The 17,398-nt window shown below is 33.6% G+C and overlaps 1 protein-coding gene across 1 annotated transcript; it reads right to left on the reverse strand.

Annotated features, from left to right (window-relative positions):
• Positions 1–1,176: 1,176 nt before the first annotated feature.
• On the reverse strand, positions 1,177–16,586 carry LOC114191223. The gene is made up of 2 exons (XM_028080399.1): positions 16,409–16,586; positions 1,177–2,285 (listed from the first exon to the last, which is right to left on the reverse strand). Exons 1-2 carry the CDS (start codon positions 16,584–16,586, stop codon positions 1,177–1,179), a joined length of 1,287 nt encoding a protein of 428 aa, XP_027936200.1.
• Positions 16,587–17,398: the final 812 nt, after the last annotated feature.

Below are 17,398 nucleotides of genomic sequence, written 5' to 3' on the forward strand. Positions count from 1 at the left end.
GTGGTAAGGGTGGGGAACTTAAAACGAACTATCATTAAGTTAAGGGTGTTCGACCCAGGCCGCTTACTTGTGGTAAGGTTGGGGAACTTAAAACGAACTATCATTAAGTTAAGGGTTTTCGACCCAGGCCACTTACTTGTGGTAAGGGTGGGGAACTTAAAACGAACTAATAGTAAGTTAAGGGTGTTTAACCCAGGCCGCTTACTTGTGGTAAGGGTGGGGAACTTAAAACGAACTAACATTAAGTTAAGGGTTTTCAACCCAGGCCGCTTACTTGTGGTAAGGGTGGGTAACTTAAAACGAACTATCATTAAGTTAAGGGTGTTCGACCCAGGCCGCTTACTTGTGGTAAGGGTGGGGAACTTAAAACGACCTAACAGTAAGTTAAGGGTTTTCGACCTAGGCCGCTTACATGTGGTAAGGGTGGGGAACTTAAAAGCGTGTTAGAAGCAAGGTGAGGAGTAGTCGTGAGGTTAAGAACCCTTTGTTTATTCATGAAATTTGGGGTGCCTCGTTAAGACCTCCCTAGCCAAAACCCTCATGAGGGAAAAAAGACCAGGTGAGGGAAAAGAGTACACCTAGGGTTACAAGCATTTGGTGCAATACAATACATGTTTTGAAATAAAGTAAAGCTTGAGATGGGACACATTCCATGTATTGGGTATTTCTTCCCCTCACAACTGCTCAAGCCTATATGCTCCTCCTCCAGCATCTTCACGTATTCGATATGGGTCGTCCCAATTGGCGGAGAACTTCCCATCCTTCTTTCTTGCACTATTGGCCATCCTCCAAACTATGTCTCCTGTTGCGAACGATCTTGGGCATAGGTTCACGTTATACTTTCAGGTCGCTCGCTGTTTGACAGCTAAGTTGCGTATTTGGGCTTTTTCTACTAACTTGGACTGGAGGTCGAGGTGGGTGGTCATATTTTGATGATTTCTGAATGGGTCATATAGTTCTCGGTGCAGAGACGGTTCACCAATTTCAACAGGTATCATGGCGTCTGTGCCGTATACTAGGCTGAATGGAGATTCGCTTGTTGATGATTGAGGGGGTACACCTGTAGGCCTATAGCACTTCCACTAGTTCTTCTGGCCATCGACCCTTGGCGTTGTCCAATTGCTTACTTAGTTCCACTAGTATAACCTTGTTTGCTGCCTCGGCCTATCCATTGGTCTACGGGTGTTCAATAGAGCGAGTTACATGTTTGATGCCTAGACCGGTATAGAATTTAGCAAGTTCTTTATCTATAAACTGTCGGCCATTGTCGGTAATGATTGTATGTAGGACACCATACCAGCATATAATATCCTTCCAAACGAATTGTTGGACTTGCTGGGCTGTAATGGTGGCTAAGGGTTTGGCCTTTATCCACTTGGTGAAGTAGTTGACGACTACTATTAAGAACTTTACTTGACCTTTGCTGGGGGAGAAAGGGCCGAGGATGTCCATTCCCCACTTTGCGAAGGGCCACGGGGATAGTATAGAGTGAAGCTGCTCTTGTTTCTGGTGGATAAGGTTGCCATGTTTCTGGCATGGTATGCATTTTTTGACGAAGTCTTGGCAGTCTGCTTCCATGGTTGGCCAAAAGTAACCGGCGCGAAGGATTCTGGTAGTCATGGTGCGTGCACCGGAATGATAGTCGCATATGCCTTCATGTAATTCTTTAATTATGTACTGAGCTTGTTCTGTAGTGACGCATTTGAGGAGTGGTTGGCCGTATCTGCGTTTGTACAGGTCATTGCCTATCATTATGTACTTGGCGGCTTTAGTTATCCAAGTTCTGTCAGCGTTAGGTGGAGGGTTGTCGGTTTGAAGGTACTGAATGTAAGGAGTTGTCCAATTGTCGGCTTGGTATTGGGTTATGGTATGGCAAGTATTTGTGATGGAAGGGGCGGACAGTGTTTGCTGCAATAGTGATCGGTGGTGGCTCTTTAACTTGGTGCTGGCTAGTTTGGATAATATGTCAGCTCTGACATTTTCGGATCTAGGAATGTGTTGGATGCGAACTTGTTCAAAGGCAGACTGGACGACTTTTCGGACCAGATGGTAGTATTGTAGGAGGGTGGGGTCTTTGATATGGAACTCGTCATTTAAATGGCCGATAGTAAGCTTGGAATCGGTTTTGCATGTTAGTGACTTGACAGCAACCTCGCGGGTCAGGGATAAGCCGGCAAGGATGGCTTCGTACTCGGCTTGATTGTTAAACGTCTTAAAGGCAAAATAGATGGATTTTTCAATGAGTATATCGCTGGGGCCCTCTAGTACAATGCCGGCACCTGCCCCTTTGGGTTTGACGAACCATCAACATAAAGTGTCCATTGGCCCTCTTTAGGAGTTCGTTGGAGATCGTTGACAAAGTCTAGAAGGCATTGAGCTTTGATGGGGCCGTGGGGTTCGTAGCGGATGTTGAACTCGGATATTGTGGGCTTGATGAATCTTAGAAGTGCTTTGATTTCGTTAAGTTTCTTAGAGTGGCCGGTCTAAACCGGTTACTCTTTTAACGGCTTAGGCCACTATTATTCTTCTGTCGGCTTAGGCTGGTTATTCTTTTAGCGGCTTAGGCCGGTTAGGCTTAGGTCAGCTTAGGCCGGCTACTTTATTTGTTTCACGTATATATATGGTGATCGTTTATTATTATTATTTGGTTGGATCGGCTAGGTGTGGTACACTTAATATGTTCCTCTGTCACTGTTGTAGGTCTCATGGATGAACAAACAACATGAAATTCCTTCAAGTGATGGTACGAATCTTCTCCTGCTAATCCATGGAATTTAGGTAGAAGATGGATTAACCCAGACTTAAGCTCACATTCTCCATCCGAATATTGGATGCACATGTTTTGTGTAATTGCTGCATCTTGTGAAGCCAACTCTTAAATTGTTCTTTCTTCCATTCTATCTTTTTGAATTTCTGGTTCAAGTGATGGATCAGAAGATATGTTAATCACTGAAGGTGGTTCTAGCAGTACACTTTCAATGGTAGGTTCAGATGATAACGGTGTTCCTTCAATAGAACACCTGAGTTCAACTCTCCTGCGTGATTTACGCAAATTCCTTTCAAGTTCAGGATCAAGTTGATAGAATTGACCCGGGTTGGCCCGAGTCATGCACTACGCATTCCACCTGAAAGTATTCCTCTGTTTTCTTCCTATTCATGTTTTGGAGAAAGATTTCAAGAAAGAAATAAGTTAACATGTCGTTGGGTCTACTCCCAAGAAAGAGAGGTGCGTCACAGTGGACAACATAAATACCAAGTCTTTCCTAGACTGAGTTTTCCTAACTAGTCTTAAAAAATTTCTTAATCAAAACAAAAATAGAACTTTGCTTGAAATATATTAAAAGAAAACTAAAGACTACAAAAAAAACACAAACTCTATTAAACATATATGCATAAAAAAATAATAATAATAAATAAATAAATAAATAAATAAAATCAAAATATAAGAGATACTAACCATATTCCCCAACAACGACACCAAATTTGATAACGTTGTCGTTAAGCGATCAAATTACCACTACTTAACTTTAGCAACTTCAGTATTGCCAAGTTAGTAGTGAACAAACTAGTTAGGGTTAAGCTAACCATGAGTCATCTCTCAATGAATACGAAATTGATTTCAAATATTTGTTTCTTATAAAAATGCAATTAAAACTATTAATAGTAAAAATATGGGGTTTTGATATGCAAAGAATGAATTGTCACACAAATAAAAGATTGCAAACACAATAATAGAAAATAGGTCAATTCCACTACTTTTTCAAAATAGGATTCCTCATCGGTTAACTAGAGATTATTGTTAAATTAATTATTGTTGTTGATTTACAAATCAATCAATGTAAAGTCTCAATTCATTTGTTTGCATTCTCAGTTTTAATCAAAGTATAGTCTTAATTAAAAGTGAGAATTTTTAGATTACCCATAGTAAATTCAACCAAAGTACAGCCTCAATTAAATTTTACTATGCCTAATCATGTATGTTTCTTTGTTTCCTCACCAAATAGAAAACTTAATTAATCAAAGTAAAGTCTTGACTAATTTTAGTTAAATATATTACCTTTAATCAAAGTACAGTCTCAATTATTGACAAAAACTTATTTAATCAAATGAAAGTTTCTAAATAAAATCAAAGTAAAGTCTCAATTGAATTTAAAAACCTTTTAACTCATATGGTTAGCATGCGTGTAGATTTAAAATCATTATTTTCTATTCAATTAAGAAGCAAAGGACATAGATAAACAAAAACCACAACAATAATCAAAAGAACAAATAAATTAATTCATCTAACCTCAGAATCCAATTAAGAAATTACAGTGGTTTTGTTAAAGTTTTGAACAAATTTCATATATAAAATATGAATTATGTAAATTGTAAACGGTGAAAAGAGTAAAAAAATGAAAAAAGGGTTACCAAAAGTTGAAAATTTTCAAATTTGAAAACACCAATCCCCTTTGAGTATCGCTCAATGTTTTTCTTTTGAAATGTTGAAAAATTTTATATATAAGATATGAATTAATCAAATTGAAAACGGTGAAAACGACAAAAATAATGAAAAAAGCGTTACTAGAAGATGACAATTTTAAAATTTAAAAACATCAATCCCCTTTGAGTATTGCCCAAGGTGTTTCTTTTGAAATGTTAAACAATTTTTATATATAACATGAGTCATTTTAATTGTAAAAGAGTGAAAAGGGTAAAAAAATTAAAAAAAGTATTAACAAAAGATTAAAACTTTCAGATTGTAATACACCAATTCCCTTTTAGTATTGCCAAAATGTGTTATTTGAAATTTTGAACAATTTTATATATATAATATGAATTATTTAAATTGTAAACGGTGAATATGGAAAAAATAAATGAAAAAAGCGTTACTAGAAGATGAAAATTTTCAAATTTAAAAACATCAATCCCCTTTGAGTATTGCCCAACGTGTTTCTTTTGAAATGTTGAACAATTTTTATGTATAAAATATGAATTGTTTAAATTGTAAATGTTGAAAACGGTAAAAAAATGAAAAAAAATGTTACCAAAAGATTAAAATTTTCATTTTTAAAAACACTGGTCCTCTCTAAGTAGTGCCCAACGTGTTTCTTTTCAAATGTTGAAGAATTTTTAGATATAACATGAGTCATTTAAATTGTAAACGGTGAAAAGGTAAAAAAAAATTAAAAAGGTGTTACCAAAAGATGAAAATTTTCAAATTGTAAAACACCAATTTCTTTTGAGTAACAACCAAAGTGTTTCTTTTGAAATTTTGAACAATTCTCATATATAAAATATGAATTATTTAAATTGTAAACGGTGGAAACGGTACCAAAAATAAAAGAAGCGTTACCAAAAGATGAAAATTTTCAAATTTAAAAACACCAATCCCCTCTGAGTATTGCCTAACGTGTTTCTTTTGAAATGTTTAACAATTTTTATATATAACATATAAGTCAATTTAATTGTAAACGGTGAAAATGATTAAAAAAATGAAAAAGTGTTACCAAAAGATGAAAAGTTTCAAATTGTAATACACCAATTCTGTTTTAGTATTGCCAAAATATTTTATTTGAAATTTTGAACAATTTGTATATATATAATATGAATTTTTTAAATTTTAAACGGTGAAAAGGGAAAAAAATGAAAAAAGCGTTACCAAAAGATAAAATTTTTCAAATTTAGAAACACCAATTCACTCTGAGTACTACCCAACGTGTTTCTTTCGAAATTTTGAACAATTTTTATATATAATATATGAGTCATTTAAATTGTAAACGGTGAAAACGGTAAAAAAATTAAAAAATCGTTACGAAATAATGAAAATTTTCAAATTTAATAACACCAATTCCCTTTGAGTAACGAACAATATGGTTTTGTTGAAATTTTGAAAAAATTTCATATATTAAATATGAATTATTTAATTTGTAAACGGTGAAAAGGGTAAAAAAATGAGAAAAACGTTACCAAAAGTAGAACATTTTCAAATTTAAAAACATCATTCCCCTACGAGTATTGCCTAATGTATTTATTTTCAAATGTTGAAAAATTTTTATATATAAAATATGAATTATTTTAATATATATAATGTGAAATATTTACGACCTAAGTGGTTCTGTTGAAATTTTGAACAAAGTTGATATATAAATTATGAATTATTTAACTTGTAAACAGTGAAAATGCTAAAAAAATGAAAAAAGCGTTACAAAAAGATGAAATTTTTCAAATTTAAAAATACCAATCCCCTCTGAGTATTGCCCATTATGTTTCTTTTGAAATGTTAAACAATTTTTATATATAACATATGAGTCATTTTAATTGTAAATGGTGAAAAAGGTCAAAGAAATTAAAAAAGTGTTACCGAATAATGAAAATTTTCAAATTTAAAAACACCAATTCCCTTTAAGTAACGACCGAATTGGTTTTGTTTAAATTTTGAACAAATTTCATATATAAAATATGAATTATTTAAATTATAAACAATAGAAATGGTACAAAAAATGAAAAAAAACGTTACGAAAAGAAGGAATTTTTCAATTTTAAAAACACCAATCCCCTCTTTGTATTGCCCCACGTGTTTCTTTTGAATGGTTTAATAATTTATATATATAACATATGAGTCATTTTAATTGTAAGCAATGAGAGTGATAAAAAAATATAAAAAAGTGTTACCAAAAGATTAAAATTTTCAAATTGTAATACACCAATTCGCTTTGAGTATTTCCAAAATGTTTTATTTAAAATGTAGAACAATTTGTATATATATATATATATATATATATATATAGTATGAATTATTTAAATTTTAAACGATGAAAACGATAAAAAAAGAAAAAAGCGTTACAAAAATATGAAAATTTTCAAATTTAAAAACACCAATCCTCTCTAAGTATTGCCTAACGTGTTTCTTTTTAAATGTTGAACAATTTTTATATATAAAATATGAATTATTTAAATTGTAAATGATGAAAACGACAAAAAATAAATAAAAGAGTTTCCAAAAGATGAAAATTTTCAAATTGTAATACACCAATTCCCTTTGAGTAATGGCCAAAGTCTTTCTTTTGAGATTTTGAATAATCTTCATATATAAAATATGAATTATTTAAATTGTAAATGGTGGAAACAATACAAAAAATGAAAAAAGTGTTACAAAAAGATGAAATTTTTCAAATTTAAAAACACCAATTCCTTTTGAGTCATTTAAATTGTATTACACATTGTATATATATATATATATATATATATATATATATATATATATATATATATATATAATATGAATTATTTAAATTGTAAACGGTGAAAAATGGTAAAAAAAATGAAAAAGGTTTTACCAAAAGATGAAAATTTTCACATTTAAAAACACCAATTCCTTTTGAGTATCGGCCAAAGTGGTTCTGTTGATTTTTTGAACAAATTTGATATATAGAATATGAATTATTTAAGTTGTAAACAATGAAAAAGGCAAAAAAAAAATTTTCAATCCCCTATAACTTTTGAAATGTTGTACAAGGTGTATATATAACATGAGTCATTGAAATTGTAAACGTTGAAAATGGTTAAAAAAATGATAAAAAAACGTTACCAAAAGATGAAAATTTTCATCTTTAAAAACATTAATCCCCTCCGAGTATTGCTCAACGTGTTTCTTTTGAAATGTTGTACAATGTGTATATATAACATGAGTCATTGAAATTGTAAACATTGAAAAGGGTTAAAAAATGAAAAAAAAACGTTACCAAAAGATGAAAATTTTGAACTTGAAAAACATCAATCACCTCTAAGTATTGCCCAACATGTTTCTTTTGAAATGTTGTACAATGTGTATATATAACATGAGTCATTTAAATTGTAAACGGTGAAAATGGTAAAAAGAACTAAAAAGGTATTACCAAAAGATGAAAATTTTCAAGGTGTAATACACCAATTCCCTTTGAGTATAGCCAAAATGTTTTATTTGAAATATAGAACAATTTTAAAATATATAATTTGAGTTATTAAATTGTAAAAGATGAACACGATAAAAAAAAAGAAAAAAACATTACCAAAAGATGAAAATTTTCAAATATAAAAACAACAATTATCTTTGAGTAACAGCCAAAGTGGTTCTGTTGAAATTTTGAACAAATTTGATCTATAAAATATTAATTATTTAAGTTGTAAACATGGAAAAGGGTAAAAAATGAAAAAAATGTTACCAAAAGATAATTTTTCAAATATGAAAACATAGATCCTTTATGTGAATTGCCTAACGTGTTTCTCTTGAAATGTTGAATAATTTTTATATATAAAATATGAATTATTTAAATTGTAAACCGTGAAAATGACAAAAAAAATGAAAAAATTGTCACCTAAAGATGAATATTTTGAACTTTAAAAACATCAATCCCCTCTCACTATTGCCCAATGTGTTTCTTTTGAAATGTTGAACAATTTTTTTATATAACAGGAGTAATTTAAATTGTAAACGAGGAAAAAGGTTAAATTTTTTAAAAAAAGTGTTACCAAAAGATGAAAATTTTCAAATTGTAATACACCAATTCCCTTTTAGTATTGCAAAAATGTTTTATTTGAAATGTTGAACACTTTTTATATATATAATATGAAATATTTAAATTGTGAAAGGTGAAAATGGTAAAAAAAAATGAAAAAAGTGTTACCAAAACATGAAATTTATCAAATTTAAAAACACCAATTCCCTCTGAGTATTGCCTAACCTTTTTATTTTTAAATGTTGAACAATTTTTATATATAACTTACGACTCATTTAAATTGTAAACAATGAAAAGGGTTAAAAAAAATAAAAAAGTGTTACCAAATAATGAAAATTTTCAAATTTAAAAACACCCATTCACTTTGAGCAACGGCTAAAGTGGTTTTGTTCAAATTTTGAAAAAAATTGAAATATAAAATACCAAAAGATGAAAATTTTCAAATTTGAAAACTCCAATCCCCTATGGGTATTGCCTAACGTGTTTCTTTTGAAATGTTGAATAATTTTTATTTATAAATTATGAATTATTTAAATTTTAAATGATGAAAACGGAAAAAATAATGAAAAAAACATCAGCAAAAGATGAAAATTTAGAACATTAAAAACATCAATCCCCTCTGAGTATTGCCCATCGTGTTTCTTTTGAAATGTTGAACCATTTTATATATAACATAGGAGTCATTTAAATGGTAAAAGGTGAAAAGGGTAAAAAAAATTAAAAAAGTGTTACCAAAAGATGAAAATTTTCAAATTTAAAACACCAATTCCCTATGAGTAATGGCCAAAGTGGTTCTAAAATACTTTTACTACCATTTGACACCTAAAATATTTTTACACTCATTTGACATTAAAATAATTGTACACCCATTTGACACATATTAGCGTTTTTCTCCCATTTGACACCTAAATTTTTTTTCACCCATTTGACACCTAAATATTTTTACTCCAAATTGACCCCTAATTTTTACACCTATAATTTTTTTACTCCTTTTTCACACGTAAAGTTTTTTACACCCATTTGACACCTAAAATTTTTTCTCACCGATTTGACACCTAATTTTATTTTACTTCTATTTGACACCTATAAGTTTTTTACACCCATTTGACACCTATATTTTTTTACTCCCATTTGACACCAAAAATTTTTACACCCATTTGAGACATAGAATATTTTTACACCCATGTGACACCTAAATTTTTGTACTCCTATTTGACACCTAAAATTTTTTTTACTCCTATTTGACACATAATTTTTTTTTACTACCATTTGACACCTAAAATACTTTTAACCTATTTGACTCCTACAATGCTTTTACTACCATTTCACACCTAAAATATTTTTACACCCATTTGACACCTATAACTTGTTTACTCACATTTGACACCTAAAATTTCTTTTCACCCATTTAACTCCTGAACTTTTTTTACTCTCTTTTGAGACCTAAACTTTTCTTTCACCCATTTGACACCTAATTTTTTTTTACTCCCATTTGACACCTAAAATATTTTTACACCCATTTGACACCTGTAACTTTTTTACTCCCATTTGACACCTAAAGTTTCTTTTCACCCATTTGACACGTATAAGATTTTAACACGCATTTGACATCTATAATTTTTTACTCCCATTTGACAGCTAAAATATTTTTACACTCATTTGACACCTAAAATACTTTTACACCTATAATTATTTACACCCAATTGAGACGTAAAATATTTTTACTCTAATTTCACCCCTAAAATATTTTTGCATGCATTTGACATTTACAATATTTTTACTGCCGTTTGACACCTATAATTTTTTTACTTCCATTTGACACTTAAAATATTTTGACACTCATTTGACAAATAATATAATTTTACACCCATTTGACTCCTATTATTTTTTTACTTCCATTTCACACCAAAAATATTTTTACACTCATTTGACAGGTAATATAATTTTACACTCGTTTAACACCTATTATTTTTTTACACCCATGTGACACCTAATATATTTTTATAACTATAATTTTTTTACTCCCTTTTGACATGTAAAATATTTTTACACTCATTTGACACCTAAAATATTTTTAATCCCCTTTGACACCTAAAATTGTTTTTCTCCCATTTGGAACCTAATTTTTTTTACAACCATTTCACACCTAAATAACTTTACACTCAATTGACAGGTATAATAATTTTACACCTATTTGACACCTATTATTTTTTTACTCCCATTTGACACCTAAAATGTTTTTTCACCCGTGTGACACATAAACGCTTTTACTCCAAATTGACACCTAAAATGTATTTTAACTACGATTTGACACATAAAATATTTTTACACCTATAATTATTTTACTCCTTTTTCACACGTAAAATATTTTTATACTCATTTGACACCTAAAATTTTTTTACCACCATTTGAGACCTAAGATACTTTTACACTTATTTGACTCCTATAATATTTTTACTCCCATTTGACACCTAAAATATTTTTACACCAATTTGACACCTATAACTTGTTTACTCCCATTGGATACCTAAAATTTCTTTTCACCCATTTGACTACTAAATTTTTTTTACTCTCATTTGACACCTTAAATTTTTTTTCACCCATGTGATACAAAAATGTTTTTACTCCAAATTGACACCTAAAATGTTTTTTACTACGATTTGACACCTAAAATATTTTTACACCTATAATTTTTTTACTCCCTTTTGACACGTAAAATATTTTTACACTAATTTGACACCAAGAAACTTTTTAATCCCGTTTGACACCTAAAATTGTTTTTCACCCATTTGACACCTAATGTTTTTTTACAACCATTAGACACCTAAAATAGTTTTACACCTATTTGACTCCTCCAATATTTTTACTACCATTTGACACCTAAAATTTTTTTTCACCCATTTGACAACTTTAATTTTTTTACTCCCATTGGACACCTAAAATTTCTTTTCACCCATTTGACTCCTAAATTTTTTCTACTCCAATTTGACACCTAAAATATTTTTACACACATTTGACACTTAAAATATTTTTACACCCATTTGAAACCTATATTTTTTTTACTCCCATTTCACAAAAAAATAATTTTTTACACCCATTTGAGATGTAAAATATATTTACACCCATTTGACATCTAGAACTTTTTTTCTCCCATTTGACACCTAAAATATTTTTACATTCATTGGACACCTATAACATTTTTACACCCATTTGACACCTATAAGTTTTTTACACCTATTTGACACCTGAAATATTTTTACACCCATTTGACACCTATAAGTGTTTTACACCTATTTTTATACTCCCATTTGACACCTTAATTTTCTTTACTACCATTTGACACCTAAAATATTCTTACACCTATTTGAGTCCTATAATATTTTTACTACCATTTGTCACCTAAGTTTTTTTTCCCATCTAACACCTAAATTTTTTTTACTCTTATTTGACACCTAAAATATTTTTACACTCATAAGACACCTATAATATTTTTACACCCATTTGACACCTATAAGTTTTTTACACCCATTTGAAACCTAAAATATTTGTACACCCATTTGATACCTAAACTTTTTTTACTCCCATTTGACACCTAAATTTTTTTTACCACCATTTGAGACCTAAGATACTTTTACACCTATTTGACTTTTATAATATTTTTACTTCCATTGGACACCCTAAATATTTTTACAGCCATTTGACACCTGTTACATTTTTACTCGCATTTGACACCTAAAATTTCTTTTCACCCATTTGATTCCTAAATTTTTTTTACTCCCTTTTGACACCTAAAATTTTCATTCACTAATTTGACACCTATATTTTTTTTTACTCCAAATTCACATCTAAAATCTCTTTACTCGAATTTGACAGCTAAAATATTTTTACACCCATTTGACATCTATAATATTTTCTCCAATTTGACACCTAAAATTTCTTTTCACCCATTTGTAACCTAAATATTTTTTACTCCCATTTGACATCCAAAATTATTTTTCACCGATTTGACACCTCTAATTTTTTTACTCCCATTTGACACCAAAAGTTTTTTACACCCATTTGAGACGTAAAATATTTTTATACCCATTTGACATATATAATTTTTTTACTCCCATTGGAAACCTAAAATTTCTTTTCACCCATTTGACTCCTAATTTTTTTTACTGCAATTTAACATCTAAAATATTTTTACAGACATTTGACACATGTAATTTTTTTACACCCATTTGACAAATAAAATTTCTTTTCACCCATTTGACACCTAAATTTTTTTTACTACCATTTTACACCTAAAATATTTTTACACTCATTTGACACTCATAAGATTTTTATACCCATTTGACACCTATAAGTTTTTTACTCCCATTTGACACCTAAGTTTTTTTTTTTTTTACTTCCATTTGATACCTAAAATATTTTTACACCTATTTGACTCTTATAATATTTTTACTCCCATTTTATACCTAATATTTTTACACGCATTCAACACCTATAACTTGTTTAATCCCATTTGATACCTAAAATTTCTTTTCATCCATTTGACTACTAAATTTTTTTTACTCTCTTTTGACACTTAAAATTTTCTTTCACCCATAAGACACCTGTAGTTATTTTACTACAAATTGACATATAAAACTTTTTACTCCCATTTCACACCTAAAATATTATTACACCCATTTGACACCTATAATATTTTTCTTCCACTTGACAGCTAAAATTTCTTTTCACCCATTTGTAACCTAAATGTTTTTACTCCCATTTCACATCCATAATTTTTTTACTCCCATTTGACAACTAAAATATTTTTACACTCATTTGAAACTTAAAATATTTTTACACCCATTTGATACGTATATTTTTTTTACTCCCATTTCACACCAAAAATTTTTTTACACCCATTTGAGTTGTAAAATATTTTTACACCCATTTGACATCTAGAACTTTTTTTCTCCCATTTGACACCTAAAATATTTTTACATCATTGGACACCTATAAGATTTTTACACCCATTTGACACCTATAAGTTTTTTACACCTATTTGACAACTGAAATATTTTTACATCCATTTGACACCTATAAGTTTTTCACACCTATTTTTATACTCCCATTTGACACCTTAATTTTCTTTACTACCATTTGACACCTAAAATATTCTTACACCTATTGGAGTCCTATAATATTTTTACTACCATTTGACACCTCAAATATTTTTTCACCCATTTGACACTTATAATATTTTCAGACCCATTTGAGACCTATATTTCTTTTAGTCCCATTTGACACCTCAAATATTTTTACACTTATTTGACACCCAAAATACTTTTACACCCATTTGCAACCTAATTTTTCTTACTACCATTTGACACGTAAAATATTTTTATGCCAATTTCACCCCTAAAATATTTTTTAACCCATTTGACAACTTAATTTTCTTTACAACCATTTGATACCTAAAATAATCTTACACCTATTTGTCTCCTATAATATTTTTACTCCCATTTGACACTATAAATTTTTTAAACCCATTTCGACGTAAAATATTTTCACACCCATTTGAGATCCATAATTTTTTGACTCCCATTTGACACCTAAAATATTTTTACACTCAGTTGACACCTCAAATACTTTTACACCCATGTGCATCCTATAATTTATATACACCTGTTCTTGCAGAAAACAAACAAGAGGTTAGACACAAGCGTCACCTTACCATGTAGTCCGCTATCTCTTCAGTTGGCCTCTTCCCGATCGATACATGTCAGCTTGAACCCAGGAGGGGTTACCTGCAGAAGAATCTCCGAAGCTCAAGTAAGTCAAAGCTCTTAGAGAGTCAAATCAGTGATTAATGAATGCGTACCTTTAAATGATGGGGTCCACGTGTATTTATAGGGCATTAATGACGTTTGACCATTTCATGGGCTGGGTTTTGTCATGGGCTGTAGTTTGGGCCATGAATGGGCCTGGGCCCCAAACCAGACCCTTAAGACCTATTGAACGCGGTGCATCGATGTTAGTTTAAGTTCATTGGAGTAGTCGGTCTCGACCGGCTACTTGCCTAGATGGCTTATGTTGGTGATGTCCGGGTACTAGGTGGTTTCGATATGCACACTGTTTACTTGGTTTCGATATGCACAACTCCTTGTCGATAAATTGTCGGCCATTGTCTTGTTATGATGGTATGTGGTACACCATATCTGCATATAACGTCCTTCCACACAAACTATTGGACTTGCTGGGCCGTGATGGTGGTCAATGGCTTGACTTCGATCCATTTGGTAAAGTAGTCAACGGCTACGATTAGGAACTTGACCTGTCCCTTGCCGGGTGTGAAGGGTCCTAGGATGTCCATTCCCCACTTAGCGAATGGCCAGGGGGACAGTATGTGGTGTAGTTGTTCTTGTTTCTGATGTATAAGGTTGCCGTGCTTCTGGCATGGTTTGCATTTCCTGACGTGATCCTGGCAGTCCGCCTCTATCGTGGGCCAGAAGTATCCGACTCTGAGAACTCTTGTGGCCATGGTGCGTGCGCCTGAATGATAACCACCAATTCCTTCGTGCAGTTCCTTAATGATATATTGGGCTTGCTCTGGCGTGACACACTTAAGTAGGGGTTGGCCGTATCCGCGTTTGTAGAGGTCCTCGCCTACCATAGTGTACCTGGCGGCCTTGGCCAGCCAAGTTTTGTCCGCGTCGGGGGGGGGGGGGGGTTACCGGTTTTAAGGTACTGAATGTAAGGGGTGGTCCAGTTTGGGTTTTGAGTGGGGGTGATGCTGTTTGATGGGGTGTGGGTTAACGTTTGGCAAGTGTGTATGATGGAAGGTGTGGATAGTGTTTGCTGTAGTAGGGATCGGTTACGGTTTTTTAGTTTGGTACTGGCTAATTTGGAAAGGATGTCGGCTCTGACATTGTCGGTTCTGGGGATATGTTCGACGCAGACCTGTTCAAAGGCGGATTGAATAATTACGCGGATTAGATGGTAATATTGTTGAAGGATGGGGTCTTTGATTTGGAACTCGTCGTTCAAATGACCTACGGTGAGTTTGGAGTCGGTTTTGCATGTTAACTTTTTGACGCCGACTTCACGGGCTAGGGAGAGGCCGGCGAGGATAGCTTCGTATTCGGCTTGGTTATTCGACGTTTTGAAAGCGAAGTGAAGAGACTTCTTAATGAGGATGTCGTTGGGGCCTTCCAACACGATGCCGGCACTGGCACCCCTTGGGTTCGAGGAGCCATCTACATGAAGCATCCATTGGTCCTCAATAGGTGTTTGTTGTAGGTCATTGACGAAGTCTAAGAGACACTGGGCTTTGATGGGGCCGTGGGGTTCATAGCGAATGTTGAATTTGGAGAGCTCCACGGCCCATGATGACATGCGTCCGGCTAAATCCGGCTTTTGTAGTATTTTTTGGATTGGGTAATCGGTCTTGACAGTTATGGTGTGGTTTTGAAAATACGGGCGTAAGCGGCGTGCGGCGTGGACCAAGGATAGGGATAGTTTTTCTACCATTTGGTATCTGGTTTCAGGGTCCTGTAGTGTTCTGCTCACGAAATACACAGGATGTTGCGTGCCTTCTGCTTCTTGGACAACGGCAGCGTTGACGGTGTGATCGGTGGCCGTGATGTATACTAGCAGGGGTTGGCTGATGTTTGGTTTGCGGAGGATGGGGGGTGAGGTTAGGGATGTTTTGAGTTTTAGGAAGATCTGTTCACAGTCATTAGTCCACGTGAAGCGGGCGAATTTCTTTAGGAGCTGGATTATGGGTTGAGTTTGTTCTGCTAGTTTTGGTAGGAAGCGAGAGATGGCCGTGAGGCGGCCAATTAGCCGTTGGACTTCCTTGACAGTAGTGGGGCTGCGCATTTCGATGATGGCCCTGCATTTTTCGGGGTTAACCTCTATGCCGCGTTGGGTTAACATGAAACCAAGGAATTTACCCCGGTCGACGCCGAATACACATTTATCGGGATTTAGGCGGAGATTGTACTGGCGCAGGGCGGAGAATACTGCCTCCAAATCTTTAGTGTGTTGTTGATGGCTTGGGGACTTGACGACCATGTCATCGACGTAGACTTCAACACAGTGTCCTGTCAGATGGCTGAAGACTTTGTCCATCAGTCGCTGGTAAGTTGCCCCAGCGTTTTTGAGGCCAAAGGGCATGACTCTATAGAAGTAGTTGGCGTCGTCGGTGATGAAGGCAGTCTTGTGCATATCTGCTATGGCCATTGGTATTTGGTTATAACTTGAATATGCATCTAAAAAGCTAAGCACTTTGTTTCCTGCCGCGCCGTCTACGAGTCGATCAATGTTGGGTAAGGGGTAGGCGTCGCGACGGCATGCCTTATTCAGGTCTGTGTAGTCCACGCACATCCGCCATTTGTCGTTGGCTTTCTTTACCAAGACAACGTTAGAAAGCCAAGTGGTGTATTGTGCTTCTTCTGTAAACCCTGCATTTAGTAACTTCTCGGCCTCTACCTTGGCTGCTTGCCTGCGTTCTTCCCCAAGTTTGCGCTTTTTCTGGGATACGTAGCGGGCTTCTTTATATATTAAGAGCTTGTGGGATGCCACTTTGGGGTCTACTCCAGCGAGGTCGGCGGCTGACCAAGCGAAAAGATCCGTGTTATTGGTGAGGATGGGTGTGATTGTGGCATGCTCATCAGAGTTCAAACCGGTGCCCAAGTTGATGGAATGGCCATTGGGGAGTTCCAGGGCAGTAGTGTCCTCGACTGGTTCGAGGCGGGCATCCCGGCCTATTCTGGGGTCAAGGTCCTCGCCGGATAGGGCTATGCGGGAATTAGGTGGTCGTTCGATGTGGTTTGTTTGTTGGATTGGGAGTTGCGGTCTTAAGCTTGCCATGTAGCACTCGCGTGCCAGGCGTTGGTCACAGTGGATGGTCAGGATATCGCCGAATGGGGCTGGGAACTTCA

The sequence above is a fragment of the Vigna unguiculata genome, chromosome 7 (genome assembly GCF_004118075.2).
Source record: "Vigna unguiculata cultivar IT97K-499-35 chromosome 7, ASM411807v1, whole genome shotgun sequence".
NCBI lineage: Eukaryota > Viridiplantae > Streptophyta > Magnoliopsida > Fabales > Fabaceae > Vigna > Vigna unguiculata.